Genomic DNA, 13,120 nt, shown 5'->3' with positions numbered 1-13,120 from the left:
GATAAAGGAAAAAATCCTTTGAAAACATGACAGTCCTTAGGGTTAGGCGCATGCATCGGTTCTAAATGTTAGGCAGGACTCCGTCTAAATTGGCAACACAGTGTCATGTTAGTAAGATTATCTGCGATTATGATTTTGTTTATTGGCTAACGCTGGTCATGTACAACAATAAAATTAACGCATTAGCCTGCCAGCATGTGAAAGCCTTAAGTTGTTGCCAACAAACGAACCAAAACAATGTCATTATTCACGCCGGGTCTCCATTCGCAATGTTTATATGGGCCATCACGCCTGGCGGATTAACATTGTGAGAGATTCGATGAGGATTAGTTAAAAGGATTATCAGTGGCGATAAAAATAAAAACACAGTTTGTGTTTATTTGATGTTTTGAAGACAACCACAAGATGATATCTGCTGTGTCGTCATCTGCCGCGGATGAAATTAGCATCCATCTCAGGAACCAGCAAAGGCCTTGCGTCTTTTCGGGCGCGATGAAGAGAAGCGAGGCGCGGCGTCAAATATCATCTTTGTAATGTGCTCGAAATATTCACTCCGGGGAAATTAGTGTGAGAGCGATTAGTGGATCGCTCTCTCTTATGTGGAGGATTTAATCTTTTAGAATTCATTTTCTCCAAAACGATAAACATTTGTGATGTTTCCGCTTGATTTCCCTGCACGTTTCTGTCATTGTGAGCTGAAATAGTCATGGTGGCTTTTTGTGCTTATCAATCCGCCGACGGAAAACCGCAGCGACACCTTAAAGACATATTATGCTTTCCATTCAGAGTTTAAGTGATAACATTTCTGCAGCACGCTTTTGTCAAAATACCACAGGGATTAAAAAAAAAAAGACTTTTTGCACTTTATTATTTTGACTTGCTAGATTTCGCCTGTTTTGAGAGGGCGATCCTGTCTCTTGCAAATAAGCTACAGTTCACCTCGCCCTACGTATACCGCTGGGCCAATGATGAGTCTGGCTTCTGTTACCATGGTGACTAGGGGAAGAACTAGGCTGCATGTTGAGCAACATCAATAAATGACAGCCTATTTTCACCCCGTGTTTCCAAATGACAATTGTTAATTGAGCGAAAACAAAAATACAACTCTGGATAATCGGCTGATAATCGGTCTACCACGAACTCAGACACTTTCAAAACTCTTCCAACCATCCACAAAACACAACTAAAGTACTCATTCCAGAAGTTATAGTCAGTTTTCTTTTTTTAATCAAAATGAAATCACATGTACAGTGGAGTGCGTAATTGTGTGTGGGTGCACCATGATGGCTGAGTTTGATCACTGTCAAACACAAAATTAAAATAATGATATGATGTGAATTTTGGTCACTTTGACCCCCCCCTTTTTTTTTTTTTTAAACACCAATTGGCTTTCAAATTTTGTTGTGTTGCTTTTTGTTAAACATGACATTGCAAGACACGGATCCAAATTATTTCAGACTGACGCTGCTGACCTAAATTAAGATTGTTTGTTTGGCTTAGTGGAGTTCGACTCTCTACTTAAGTGCAATCTAGTTAATGAGGCATTTGGCCTGTAAATGGACAATGCATTATACAAGAGTAGGACTCAATCGTAGCAGTCGTGGACTCCTCTATCTCTTTCTCTCTCTCGCACACGCACGCAAACACATGCGGGCAGGTTTCGGACATGAGATCTCATAAGATCCAATTACGGCTTCTCAATTTCTCATCAATTACCTGTGGGAACTTCATGCCGGCCCTATAGTACAAATTTACAAAACGCAGCCTGGTGTCGTTCCATACAACAGATACAGTCCGCCATGAAAAAAAAAATCAATATATAGAGAACCAAGCTCGCTCCCCACTGAGCTATTGCACGTTGCTCGTTTGTCTCTACAAGCTATGTCCCGCTCATTGTAAAGTTTTCATCATAAAGTCAATTTTTCTGGACCTAAAACTAATAATAATGTCTCAAGTAAGTTAAAGAATACAGTTTGTTTTTGCGATTCAGATTTTGATGTAGTTTGATGAACGGAACCACAGCTTGACACATCGGAAGTGGACTGACGAAATTATAATGTTTTGTTTTGAGTTTCATGTCGATTGCTGAAACCGCAACCGCCAATGTTGTTTAATGTGAAAATGACGTCGTTGACAGTGTTCAGAGGTCAGATCTGGCCGGTATGCTTGATTGACGAAGCTCAAAGCGAAAAGAGCTTCTTCAAGCCCTTGATTGAAGGCGAATTTAAGCTTTTGTTGGGTTTTATGTTAAGTGTGTGGTTTTGCAGCAAACCAGATTATTTTTAGTGTTTCAAGCTTACTGAAAAGCACAACAAATCCTCTTTATTAATCTCCCATCCATCTTCTGAATATAAATATCTTCCACGTGGCCTTTAGCACAAGGACGGACTATCTTGAATCAGAGTGACAAATGTTGTCCTTGCACTCTTCTGTCCTTTTGTCACTTCCTCTCTTGTCCCATGTACTGATTCGCTAGCTAGCGGCTAACCAGAGTAACGATTGTAACAGTGTCACTCACTGCTATGTTAAAAGTCATTGTCGCAGACTTTAGCCCCTTTTCCAGTAACTGGCTGAACAGTAAGCTGGTATTTCTTCACCTGTACCTTTCAGACAGATCAGTGTCCAAAGTCCAAGTTCGCACTTGTGCATGACAGCGACAATTGCTTTCAACACAGAGAAGCTCATGCGGTGAGTTGACCTGCTAATTTGCCGACATATGGCGTCGTAACAGAAGTGGGTAGTGGCACCATAGTACAGTGTGAAGTTTAACACTCTGGAGTCAGGACTCACTGCCCACGCTTCCACCTTGAATACCCACCAAAAAAACCTACAACCAAAGTCGAACCGCAACATTGACGAAAACCATACCCAATGTGCGAAGTTTAAAATCGCCATTACACATCAAATTGTCTGAACATGTGAAGTTGCAACGGCTTTGTGAATATGCGCTTTGGTGAGTTCACTCTATAGAGTAAATAGATGCTGTTGCGCCTCTGATGTGAGTTGGTGTGAAAGGGGCTAATAATAGTCCCTGGTGTGTTGTTTATTCAGGTCCTGCTCTCAACTTATTCCCATATGCTGCTTTTTTTATTCAACATTGTTCTACGGCGTGGGAGGGAAGCTTAAGTGGTTTGTCAGCTCGTCCTACGTCTCCCATTGTGACAGATGAGTTAGCTTCACGCTGCCGCTCCATCGCTCAATCGTGCTTAAAAAAAAAAGACAAAAGAAGAGGGAATCATGTTTAAAGAGAAAGATGCAACTTTCTATTCATCTCACTGCCTGCTGCCTCTGATCCACGTTGGTGAATTACCTGTATTTAGGTCAGGCCTTTATCTTTCCCTCTCTTTTGCTTTTCCCTCCACCCAACAATGTGAAGCATCTGTACGCTTTCGGCACGGATTGGATCCATGTCGCCAGGGAGACAACTCCCTAGAAAGCCGTCTCGCTAATTGGTCCCGGCAAGAGGCAAGTTTGCGACAGGAGCCAATCAATTACTGTTTGGTTCCAGTCCGGCTTGTTTTTGGCTCCCTTTGAGAACCAGGAAGGTGGCTTGTATTGTAAAATGGCTTGCACGCATGTCGAACCTCTTGCCAAATTCCTGAAAGATTATCCTGAGCAATTATCCCATGGTGTCGGATGTCTTACGAATGACTTTTGCTCCCCGATCTGCTCAGAAACACTCTGGGCAATTTTTGTAAATGTTAAACTAACGTTCGTGATTTACAATGGTGAATCTTTATGAGGAAACAAAGCAGTAGCTGATTGTATAAATGGTATAAATTAAAAAAAGTCATGCACCTAAAAAAAATACATGAAGACATGCCACCCTAATGGAGCAATATAGCAAGCTAACAGTTAGCCTAGCTTGTTCTATTTCTTGTACATACCAGACAGGCTAACAGTTATCAGACGATCTTGTATATGTGTAACTTGGATGGAAGTTCTCGACCTCTTGTTTTGGTGCTAGTTCATTTTTAGAGATTGAAAACCATCTGCTTTGGAATGGACTCGTTGAGCGTTGATGCAGGATCTGCCTCACGGCGTTTTGGACCAAGATGTGACCATCTGCCTGTTGTTCTCGCGCCACCACTCTTCTGTTTCTCTGTTGTCTTCTTCAATAAGCTCCAAAATTGTATCGTTTGAAACTTTTATGCCTTTTAACTTTTATCTATGCGCTTTTCCCTATTTGTAGATATTAATTTGTACGGAGAGGAAACTACGTGAAATCACTGGAGCGTATTTCAGCTTTTATTTTCTGTGTGCGTGCTTATGTGTGTGTGTGTTAGCAGTTCAATTTAAAATCCTCAAGGCGCAAAGTGAGCCATTAATCACAGCCAGCCTGTTTGTTTTAAATAATCACAAGCCCAGATTTCCACGATGGTAGCCTGCGCGAGCCATCCTCCCCACTACGTTTGATATCGTAATTAAATGTGAGCACCAGAGAAAGAAGACGAATGGAGGCGCCCAGGTTGTTTTATGTTGCTGCTGCGAAGAACAAAAGAACAACATGAACATTAAAGAGTTAGTCAGTTCTCGTTATTGTCCCACACTGAACTAATGCTGCTCGTGTTGGCTTCACAAATTCTCGCACTTTATTATTGTATTTTTTTTTGTGGCACTTAATCGATCCATCCATCATCATCCACACAGGTTCTTGCCAGTCTTTTCATCTGCGCCTCATCCGGCGAACTCATTCACTCACATAGCCATACACCATCCATACATCATACTTATGTCCATCTGTCCGTCCGTTCATCCATTCAACCCAAACTTGTGTACACTCATGTGTCTTGGATATCAATCTTCCATCTTTTCATTCTGTCTACCTGCTTTCATCCGTCCATCCATCCATCCATCCATCCATCCATCCATCCATCCATCCATCCATCCATCCATCCATCCATCCATCCATCCATCCATCCATCCATCGTCCCTTCTCTCCTTCCATTCATCCCCAACCATCCATCCACTCTGTCACTCTGTCACATTAGCTTTTGTTCTTTGTTTCAGTAGTTAAGCATTGTTGTCACAAGATGCTGAATTGACCTTCATCTCGCTTCTGCCATCCTATTTTTAAGACTTTGTCGTCCCCCCCCCCTCACAATACACGACAACCGCCTCCTTTCCAGACAGGCTGATCATGAAGAGTCTCCATGACAAACCACAAAGGTGCCACTGTGAGGTTTTACAGGACAGAGTGATTTATTTCTGGCATTTTAAATATCAGTCTTGTCAGCAAATGTGATGCATCACATTCAGATTTTCCTGCTTCTGTGCGACCACGAGACATGTTTTATTCAGTAGACTTAGTTTTGTTTTACTGAAAATCCAAGATGAATGACCAAGTATATATAGACGGCATGAAAGAAATCAGCATATTGAGATTGTGTTCTTTATCTGAGCCCAAGCAAACACTCGAAGCTTTGTAGAAGACACATTGCAATGAAGAATCACTGTCATGTGACTGATTCTTGCAAAAATAAATCAAGCCATTAAAAAGAAGCATTCACACAATATGAATGTTTTGGTCTTATAGGTCCGGTCCAGCGTACTTTTTGAAGTCGCATGTCAGAAATGTCTGATTTTCCACTTTTCTGCAACACAGTTTAATATAAGACAGCAGACTTTCGGATCAATACCGATGATCTCCTCTCTCACCGGTCTCAACTCTGCCTGGTCTCTCGCTCGATGTCCTCCCTGAGCGATCTATTTTTCAACCTTTCAAACCATCCTCCCCTCCCTGCCTCCTTCCGGGACCTTAAGAGCAGCGGCGAAGTAGAAATAAATGGCCGCGGTGTCGTCGGAGTCAGATAGACTCGCTTGTCGGGAGCTTTCAACCCAGCGGGGAGGCAAAAGTGCAGTTTGTTACATCAGTTTAATCAGCTCCCTGTTGAGCTTTGGTGTGTGTATGTGTGTGCGTCGCTTCTATGCCTGCTTTCAGAAACCTTCAGCCAACTTCCAGATTTGCTCAGCACTGGTCTCTGATGGCATAAACGCAATAAAAAGTGCAAGTGTCGAGTTGTGACGCTCAACCGCCAGCTTTCGCTTGCTAATTAGCTTGTTAGCCGGACAGCTACCGACTCACCATTTGAGCGACAGACACACTACATGGTACTTGCAGCATGGTACTGGAAAGTTACATAAGAGAACTAATCAACGCTTGCATGTCAATTACTACCTCAGTCATTTTCTATTTATGCAGCGCTTTCACAAATGCAAATCAAACAAATCAGCGCTACACAAACTCATTCAAATCCATCCAGTGAAATGAAAATCCATTTCCAGGCCTCATGTTAATGATCGAATACCACTTGAAGTGTGTGTTGTGGAAATGATCTTTTTCTCCAAATAAAACTTATGTTAGCAAACTTGTCTTTAAAGGCTACAAAAAGAAATAATGGAGCCAGTCCATCAGCGTTTTTAATTGTTACTAGACAGCAACAGTGTCAAATGATGGTCGCCCACAGCCGACGTGCAATTACTCTTTGTCCATTGTCATCATCAGCACTATTATAATTAATCCACATTAATTATTCCCCCAAAGACTTGAGCCATCTTCATTATGGAGGAGACACTTTATTTCCAGCAGAGTTCTCATCACGTTGTGATTATCTGTGTATCTGCATGTAGATGAGTTCTTTATTTTATTTCATACATCACACACACTCCTGTATTCATGATGGGATTGCAAGATTTTTGAGCAATTATATTTTATGAATGAGTGCTTGTGTAATTGAACTTTGGAAAGGTGTTGATAGCTCCCAGGGTCTGTTTTTCATTCCCCTGATTGTTTGTCCAACCTTTGTTTACCTTTTGTTGACAGTTTTTAATTGAAAGGCACAACGGATGTGGCAGACTCAAGTTTCTTTGCCTGAAGGCCTTTGAATGTCCATTGAATTAATTTTCACCGACTCCAATTGGGTTTTCTTTCAAAAGAATGAAATGTTTTATCCCAAATACATAATCAAAGCACCTTTTTTTCCTCTTCAAAATTTGCAGTCTTTGTGATTTGATTGTTGCATTTGACTACATTGTGGATTTGAATTTGATTAATTTTTCAGCCCTAGGCAAGCTAAGGCAAGGCAAAGCACATTTATTTATATAGCACAGTTCATATACAAGATGTATGCTTTGCATAGTTAAAATCACAACACAATGTAAAATGACTTTGAAATGATATCGAACTATTTTGGGACTCTAATTTGTGATACAGTAGCCGTTGATTAATCTTTCTTTTTTTTTTTTTCGCTATTCACGTTAGGACTCTGCCCCAACACAGTGTAAAACTCCAATGGAAAGTTTTGTGCATTTAGTTATTTCCAACTATCACTTCTTGTACGTCATCCTGCACTCAAATGGTATATTTCGGCGCTGCCGTTAGGAAGGAAGTGAGCCCTACCGTCTCATATTTAAACCCATTAGCCTTTGTGCTTCGTACCCCCACCAGGAAGGTCACTTAGCACTCACTGTATCATTTATGCAGCACAAGCTCTAATTACTTTCTCACTGGGAGGCCTGTTCAAGAACGATACAGCTTTTTTATTTTTGGTGTGTATATATCCCTTTCTTCAGTATGTGAGCAAAATAACAATACTCCCCCTCCCATCCTGTTTAGCAAATCACATTTGATTTTTGACCATGGCTATTTCATGCAAATTGGTTCCGAATGATGCCATTCCAAATCGATGGCGAGCTTCTTTGGAAGCTGTAATTGTTTTAGTGGAACTAATGTTGTGGCCTGGTTTTGCAAAAGTAAGCTTTTCCTCAAGTGGATGTATACCAGCCTCTTTTGATAGTGACAGGGCAGACGACACCTGAGGGCGGGAATGAAGGAGGAAAAGGAGATTAAAGAAAAGTCAGATGAAGACGGGCGACGTTGACCGTGGTCCTTGATGTGTACGCTGGTGCAAAAAGAACCCCTTCTTGGACAGCCTTTCTCCCGAGAGTTCAGATGTCAGCCGCGCTAGAGTGAGGCGGACGTGCTTGAAGTGCGGAGTGATTTTGCTGTTTTTCAAACAAGCATGCTGCAAGGTTGGCTGCTTTGTGTGTGTGTGAGGAAATGTTTGCTGCTTTGTGTGTTGAAGAACATCTTGTGTGCATTTAGCCATTCAGCACTTGGCTGTGATGAGGCCGTGCTTTACTGTGCCTGCTGCTCCTCGATGCCTTGGAATCATTTCAGTCCAAGCTAATAAAGCAATGATACCATTTGTTAAAAAAAAAAAAGTGCAGGGATGTCCCAAGGTCTTAAAATCGAAAGTCACAACAACAACTTTTTGTCCCTTTGTGTGAAACTTTGACTCATAAAATGAGACTTATTTTTTATTTTGTAAATTTTAGTGTCAAGTCATCTCACACAACAGCTGCTGTTTGGGAAAGGCAACACACATTATCCGTGTCACGACAAGGGGCAAGTTTTGGCTTTCAAGGGTGTTTTTATTCTTCTCTCACATACAGAGCCGTCTCCTCCACATTCACGTACGCTCTTTCCTCTTTCCAAACGCAATAACTGATCGCTGTGGTGCCTTTTTGGGCAGTCGGAAAAATCAACGCTAACAAAAAAATACATCCAACCTAGTTAAGAAATGACCAGAAAAATCACCATGACGATTGTGAACACACAGAAAGATAATAAATAAATGGAACATCGCTGAAATAACCGTGAGCCCGTTGAGAGTCTCACACAAACCTTATTTGATGTGTGGCAACATAGCAAATCAACAATTACCATCAACTCTTTATTTTTTTTTCTTCTTGAGAGCGTCGCTATGGCTGCGTCGGTCATGCCTTTTCATTAGCGGGTGTATCTCAAAGTAGCACTCCTCTTTCTTCCTTTCCTTCACGCCCTCCCCCGCTTCCTCCCGCCACCTTACACGCTTTCTCCATTCGTTTTCGCGCCCGCCGCCGCTGTCGCCGTACATCATCAAACATACTCTTCACATGGATTCACGCCATTAAGAGCTTTTAGACTCTCTTGTTTGTTAAACCAAGCACAGAGGAAATGGGCCCAAGTATTACTTCGGACATTAAATGATGTTTTTTTGGGGGGGGAGCTGCTTTGATGAAAAAAAATTTGGGCTAATGGCTTTGCTGCATTCATATTTTTTGTTGGCTGTGTTAGTAATATCGCCACAGAAAAAAAAGTATTTCAAAAGTGTCATGATAGCAAAGAATAAGAAACAGCTGCTGGCTGCTCAGTACAAAAAGTGACAAGAAGACATCAAAATGCATCAAAATAAAACAATAACGGCCGTTGCGGCTTTGCACATTCAGATAAGACGTACACGACGACACAACACAAAAGGAGGCAAGGCTCTTATCAGCCGTTATTGAACGTGGCCCCCTTTTGTCCTTTGCTGTTTGTGGGCAGCAAAAGCATTGCCACACTTAACCCTTTATCTCTTATTGCAGCTCCTGTACACACAAATACATACACACACACACTTATGGGTGTCGTGACGGCACGAGCACGTGCACAGAAGATTCTTAGATGGCACTAATCCTCACATCTAGTTCGTGCGGGCACCCGCTAATGATTCAAAGAAGGCCGTGAGAGCCGCATTGGAAAATCAAAGATGAGCGTGGAAGACTGCAAAAAACAGCAAAGAAAGGAACGATTGTACTGTATAATAAGGATTGCATACTTAAATAACATCTGCAACATCATTCGGGATTTAATAGGCTCAGTTCAGATTGAACCAAATCAATAAATAATTCAACTTCCCCATTTAAGTAGGGATGTTCAATATTATCCTATTTTGATCTGAAGTCCAAATGTCTTTAGAACTCGGCAAAAACAATTGACCTTGTTGTTCTAATACTTTTGAAAGCGACTGTACCCTGTTATATTTTAAACTTTTATTTTATTTATAAATATAGCTTTTATTTCTCCCGTATGATATAGCCAGATTTTTTTTTATTTACAAGGGAGTGAGCGTGAAGGCTGCTGATTTTGAAGACTATCCGAATAACTGCTGTCCTTACGTAAGCCTGTCCTCCTCGTGTCAATCAAGTGCCTCTCTAACATTGGCCTTGAAATCCTTTGCCAGTTTAACACACTCCATCATGTGTGAGATTTTCACTTGAACCAAAGCGTGTTGATCCTCCCCGAAGAGGCCTGACACCGTGTCCTCGCCGCATCCTCCTCTCGCTCGCTCGCTCGCCCGCACGCCATCTGACCGCAGAGATGTCACGACAGGCGGCTCGTTAATCGGCGACGGCAGCTCCGACCGAGTCCCTTTGCGCCTCCCATCTATTGGAAGTGACGAGCCAAACGCTTCCGAGCCTTCTGTGGGATTTTAAAGAGAATTGTCAATGCAATTGAGTTTGGGACCCTTGGCCTCTATCCGGATGAGAGTCCGAGAGAAAAATGTGTGTGCATTGTGCTCCTTAGTTTCCTCATAGCTGCAGTGCCTCCTTTTCTTGCTGCCCCGAGTCTCCTCTTGAGTCTAATTTTCTTGACCACGCCACCTTGGATAGTGGCTGCCTTGCGTTATTTTCAACTAAGATCAATTGTAGGGCTAATGGATGGCTTGATAATTGCCACCACTAGTCCGGGTGCTTTTCTTTTAAAGATTTTCAAGGATATCATTAAAACTAATGACAGGAAGAAAGAGGGCAGTTGGGAGTCTTTACATTGAGTGCATGTAACCCGGTCAGGGTCGATGACTCTTCGGGTCGTTCCAGTGTGTTGATTGGCCAAGGTCTTGCAAGGCAAACTTGTCAATAAGTGGATTATATTAACTCGTGCACATGCGTGTACTTAACTGCTTTAATGCACAAGCCCATCAATGCAGCATGCAAGAAAGAGCCCCAAAGGAAAATGGCTGTTACTGCCTTTATTGTATTGTCTTTCCACTCGCCTGACTTTTAAATACGTCATGAAATGCTCCGTTTCATTTTCCCATATGTGCGACTGTGTGATTTTGATTTCCGCCACCACCGCTGAATGGATTTGCCACCTCCTTTACTTGACTGTAAGCCTCTAGAGGGCGTATTTGGCATTTTCTACGATAGGCTGTGATGTATTATCTGGCTCCAGGCTGTTCTTTTCAATGAATTATTTGTATCTTGAAGCCTCAAATACATGTACGCAAAATAACATATGGTTTGACTTCATCGTCACGTAATTAGCTAACTTAAGACGCGCTGACATCAAAGAAGATTTTCTCGAAATGTGTGTTCTAAAGCCAGCCATTATTCGTGCTGAGATGTTTTGAGACGCGGAGAATGTTACTTTGAAGATTTCGAATCTGGCCGCCGCTCATTAAGCCATCCTCCTATTTGTTATTCTCATTATTGAGCCTCACTCCCTCCCTCCCTCTGTCTTCGTCCTCAGTGGGCCGCCTGTTGATCGAGTTCAGCTCCCAGATGACGATGGAGCGCGTGCAGCGAGAGAACCCCAACGTGACGGAGGGAGGCCGCTACACGCCCCCTGACTGTCGGCCTCGATGGAAGGTTCGTGTTTTCAACATCCTCTAAGGAAAATGACCAACAAAATGGCATTCTTGTTCATTGTTCAAGACGTTATCTGTGCAGAACGGAAGCTTGGTAGATGCTGCTGTTTGGGTTAGCAACAGAGTTTAAACCTGGGATATAGACGATAGAAGATACAGTTGCCTTTAAAATCTGTATCCTATAAAGTCCTTAAATGCGTGTCCCGTGCTCAAGGTGGCCATCATCATCCCGTTCCGTCACCGGGAAAACCACCTGAAGTATTGGCTTCACTACCTCCACCCCATTCTGAGACGCCAGAGGATTGACTACGGCATCTACATCATCAATCAGGTAGGAAGCACCACACTCCTCAAGACTGACCTCTATCGTGACATTTTTACACTGTTAGTAATGATGAGTGTGCGTGTTTTAGTCTTAAATTATACTTTCTCCATCTGAGCTATTATAGCTCCCTGTTCCTCTTCACCCCCCCCCCCCCCCCCCCTCGGGGAACAAACCTTTTGGTTCCGCCTGCCCTGTTGACACGTGTTTTTTTCCCTTGCTAGCTATAGTCTATGGGATTTTTTTTTCAATTTATGTGATAACATTTAAAAAGTTGAAAGATACAAAAAATTGTGAATTTTAGTGCTGGGGGGAAAAAGATGAAAGTGATATAAATATGCTTGTGAGCCAAGATGTCTGGGTGATGATGGCTCTCCTGGCCAAGGCGTTGCGCTCCGCCTTTAATCACTTCCCTGCAGAACGGACCTTTTTGGTTCCGCTTGCCCCGCTGTGTCTGCTCTCGATACGCTGCTGTTCTCTTTCCCCCCGAACGCTGTCGATGTGCCAAATGGTCTCTTCGATGCCAGCAGGGTTTATTGTCTCCTCAAAGGTTGTTACTCTTCTAGTTGTTTGTTCAATCGGAAACATGTGAACTGGGAGATAAAGTGTTCTATTATATTTGTGTGGAAATTTTGGCAAAGTAACATGACTAGGTATTGCAGAGGGGCTGACTGCACCTGAGTTTGTTTGTTTGTTTGTTTATTTGGCCGTCATTTCATCATGTGAATTGGAAAAGAGCCCAGAAGCAGAGGGCAACGGGTGAGAAAGATCCAACCACCGTTAGATGATAGCTTTACTTTGATCTGGCCTTCATATATTTATATTTATCATCATGACTCTGTGGCTGAATGACACTTTCAGATGTGAAATTCATTTGTACTCTTTGATTAGTAAACAATTCAGGGCTGTCACAAACATTTTTTAAATCGATTGTCCTATCGATTATTGCATCGATTTATCGGGGAATCAGTGCAGCGTACGTCTCGTAAACTTGGCAAGTACAATTTTCCTATTAACAAACTTGAGTATGTGCATCCTAAAAATGCTACTTTATTTGTAATTGGAACAGCTGTGTACTGAAAAACACAACATACACTTGGAAAAAATTAATAAATGGCAGATAGCTGGTAAATTGTGGCATCAGTGTAAGATGATGAGAATTGTTAATGCTAATAAAGTCGCTTAAGGTTGAGAGAATTGTACAAATGACACAAAACTAACAGAATATCAGTTTCAAATGCTCCGGATTATACTCCCCATCTGCTCTTATCATGTTTTTCATGCAATTACTAATGAAAGCAAAGGCTTTCTATTATGACAGTCATTATTTTTCTTCTCTACTTGC

General features: G+C 42.1%; 1 protein-coding gene across 2 annotated transcripts in view; it reads left to right on the top strand.

Annotated features, from left to right (window-relative positions):
* Nucleotides 1–13,120, top strand: part of b4galt2 (beta-1,4-galactosyltransferase 2) — a 40,058-nt gene that overhangs the window by 12,137 nt on the left and 14,801 nt on the right. For both annotated transcript variants that reach the window (XM_088396892.1, XM_088396893.1), the window contains exons 3-4: nt 11,336–11,454; nt 11,668–11,784. In XM_088396892.1, coding sequence (XP_088253018.1) covers nt 11,336–11,454; nt 11,668–11,784 — 236 coding nt within the window. The remainder of the gene's footprint in view (nt 1–11,335; nt 11,455–11,667; nt 11,785–13,120) is intronic.

This window comes from Syngnathus floridae, chromosome 14, assembly GCF_059516105.1.
Source record: "Syngnathus floridae isolate MCC-2025c chromosome 14, RoL_Sflo_1.0, whole genome shotgun sequence".
Classification (NCBI taxonomy): domain Eukaryota; kingdom Metazoa; phylum Chordata; class Actinopteri; order Syngnathiformes; family Syngnathidae; genus Syngnathus; species Syngnathus floridae.
This window is presented reverse-complemented; position numbering and strand designations above follow the sequence as displayed.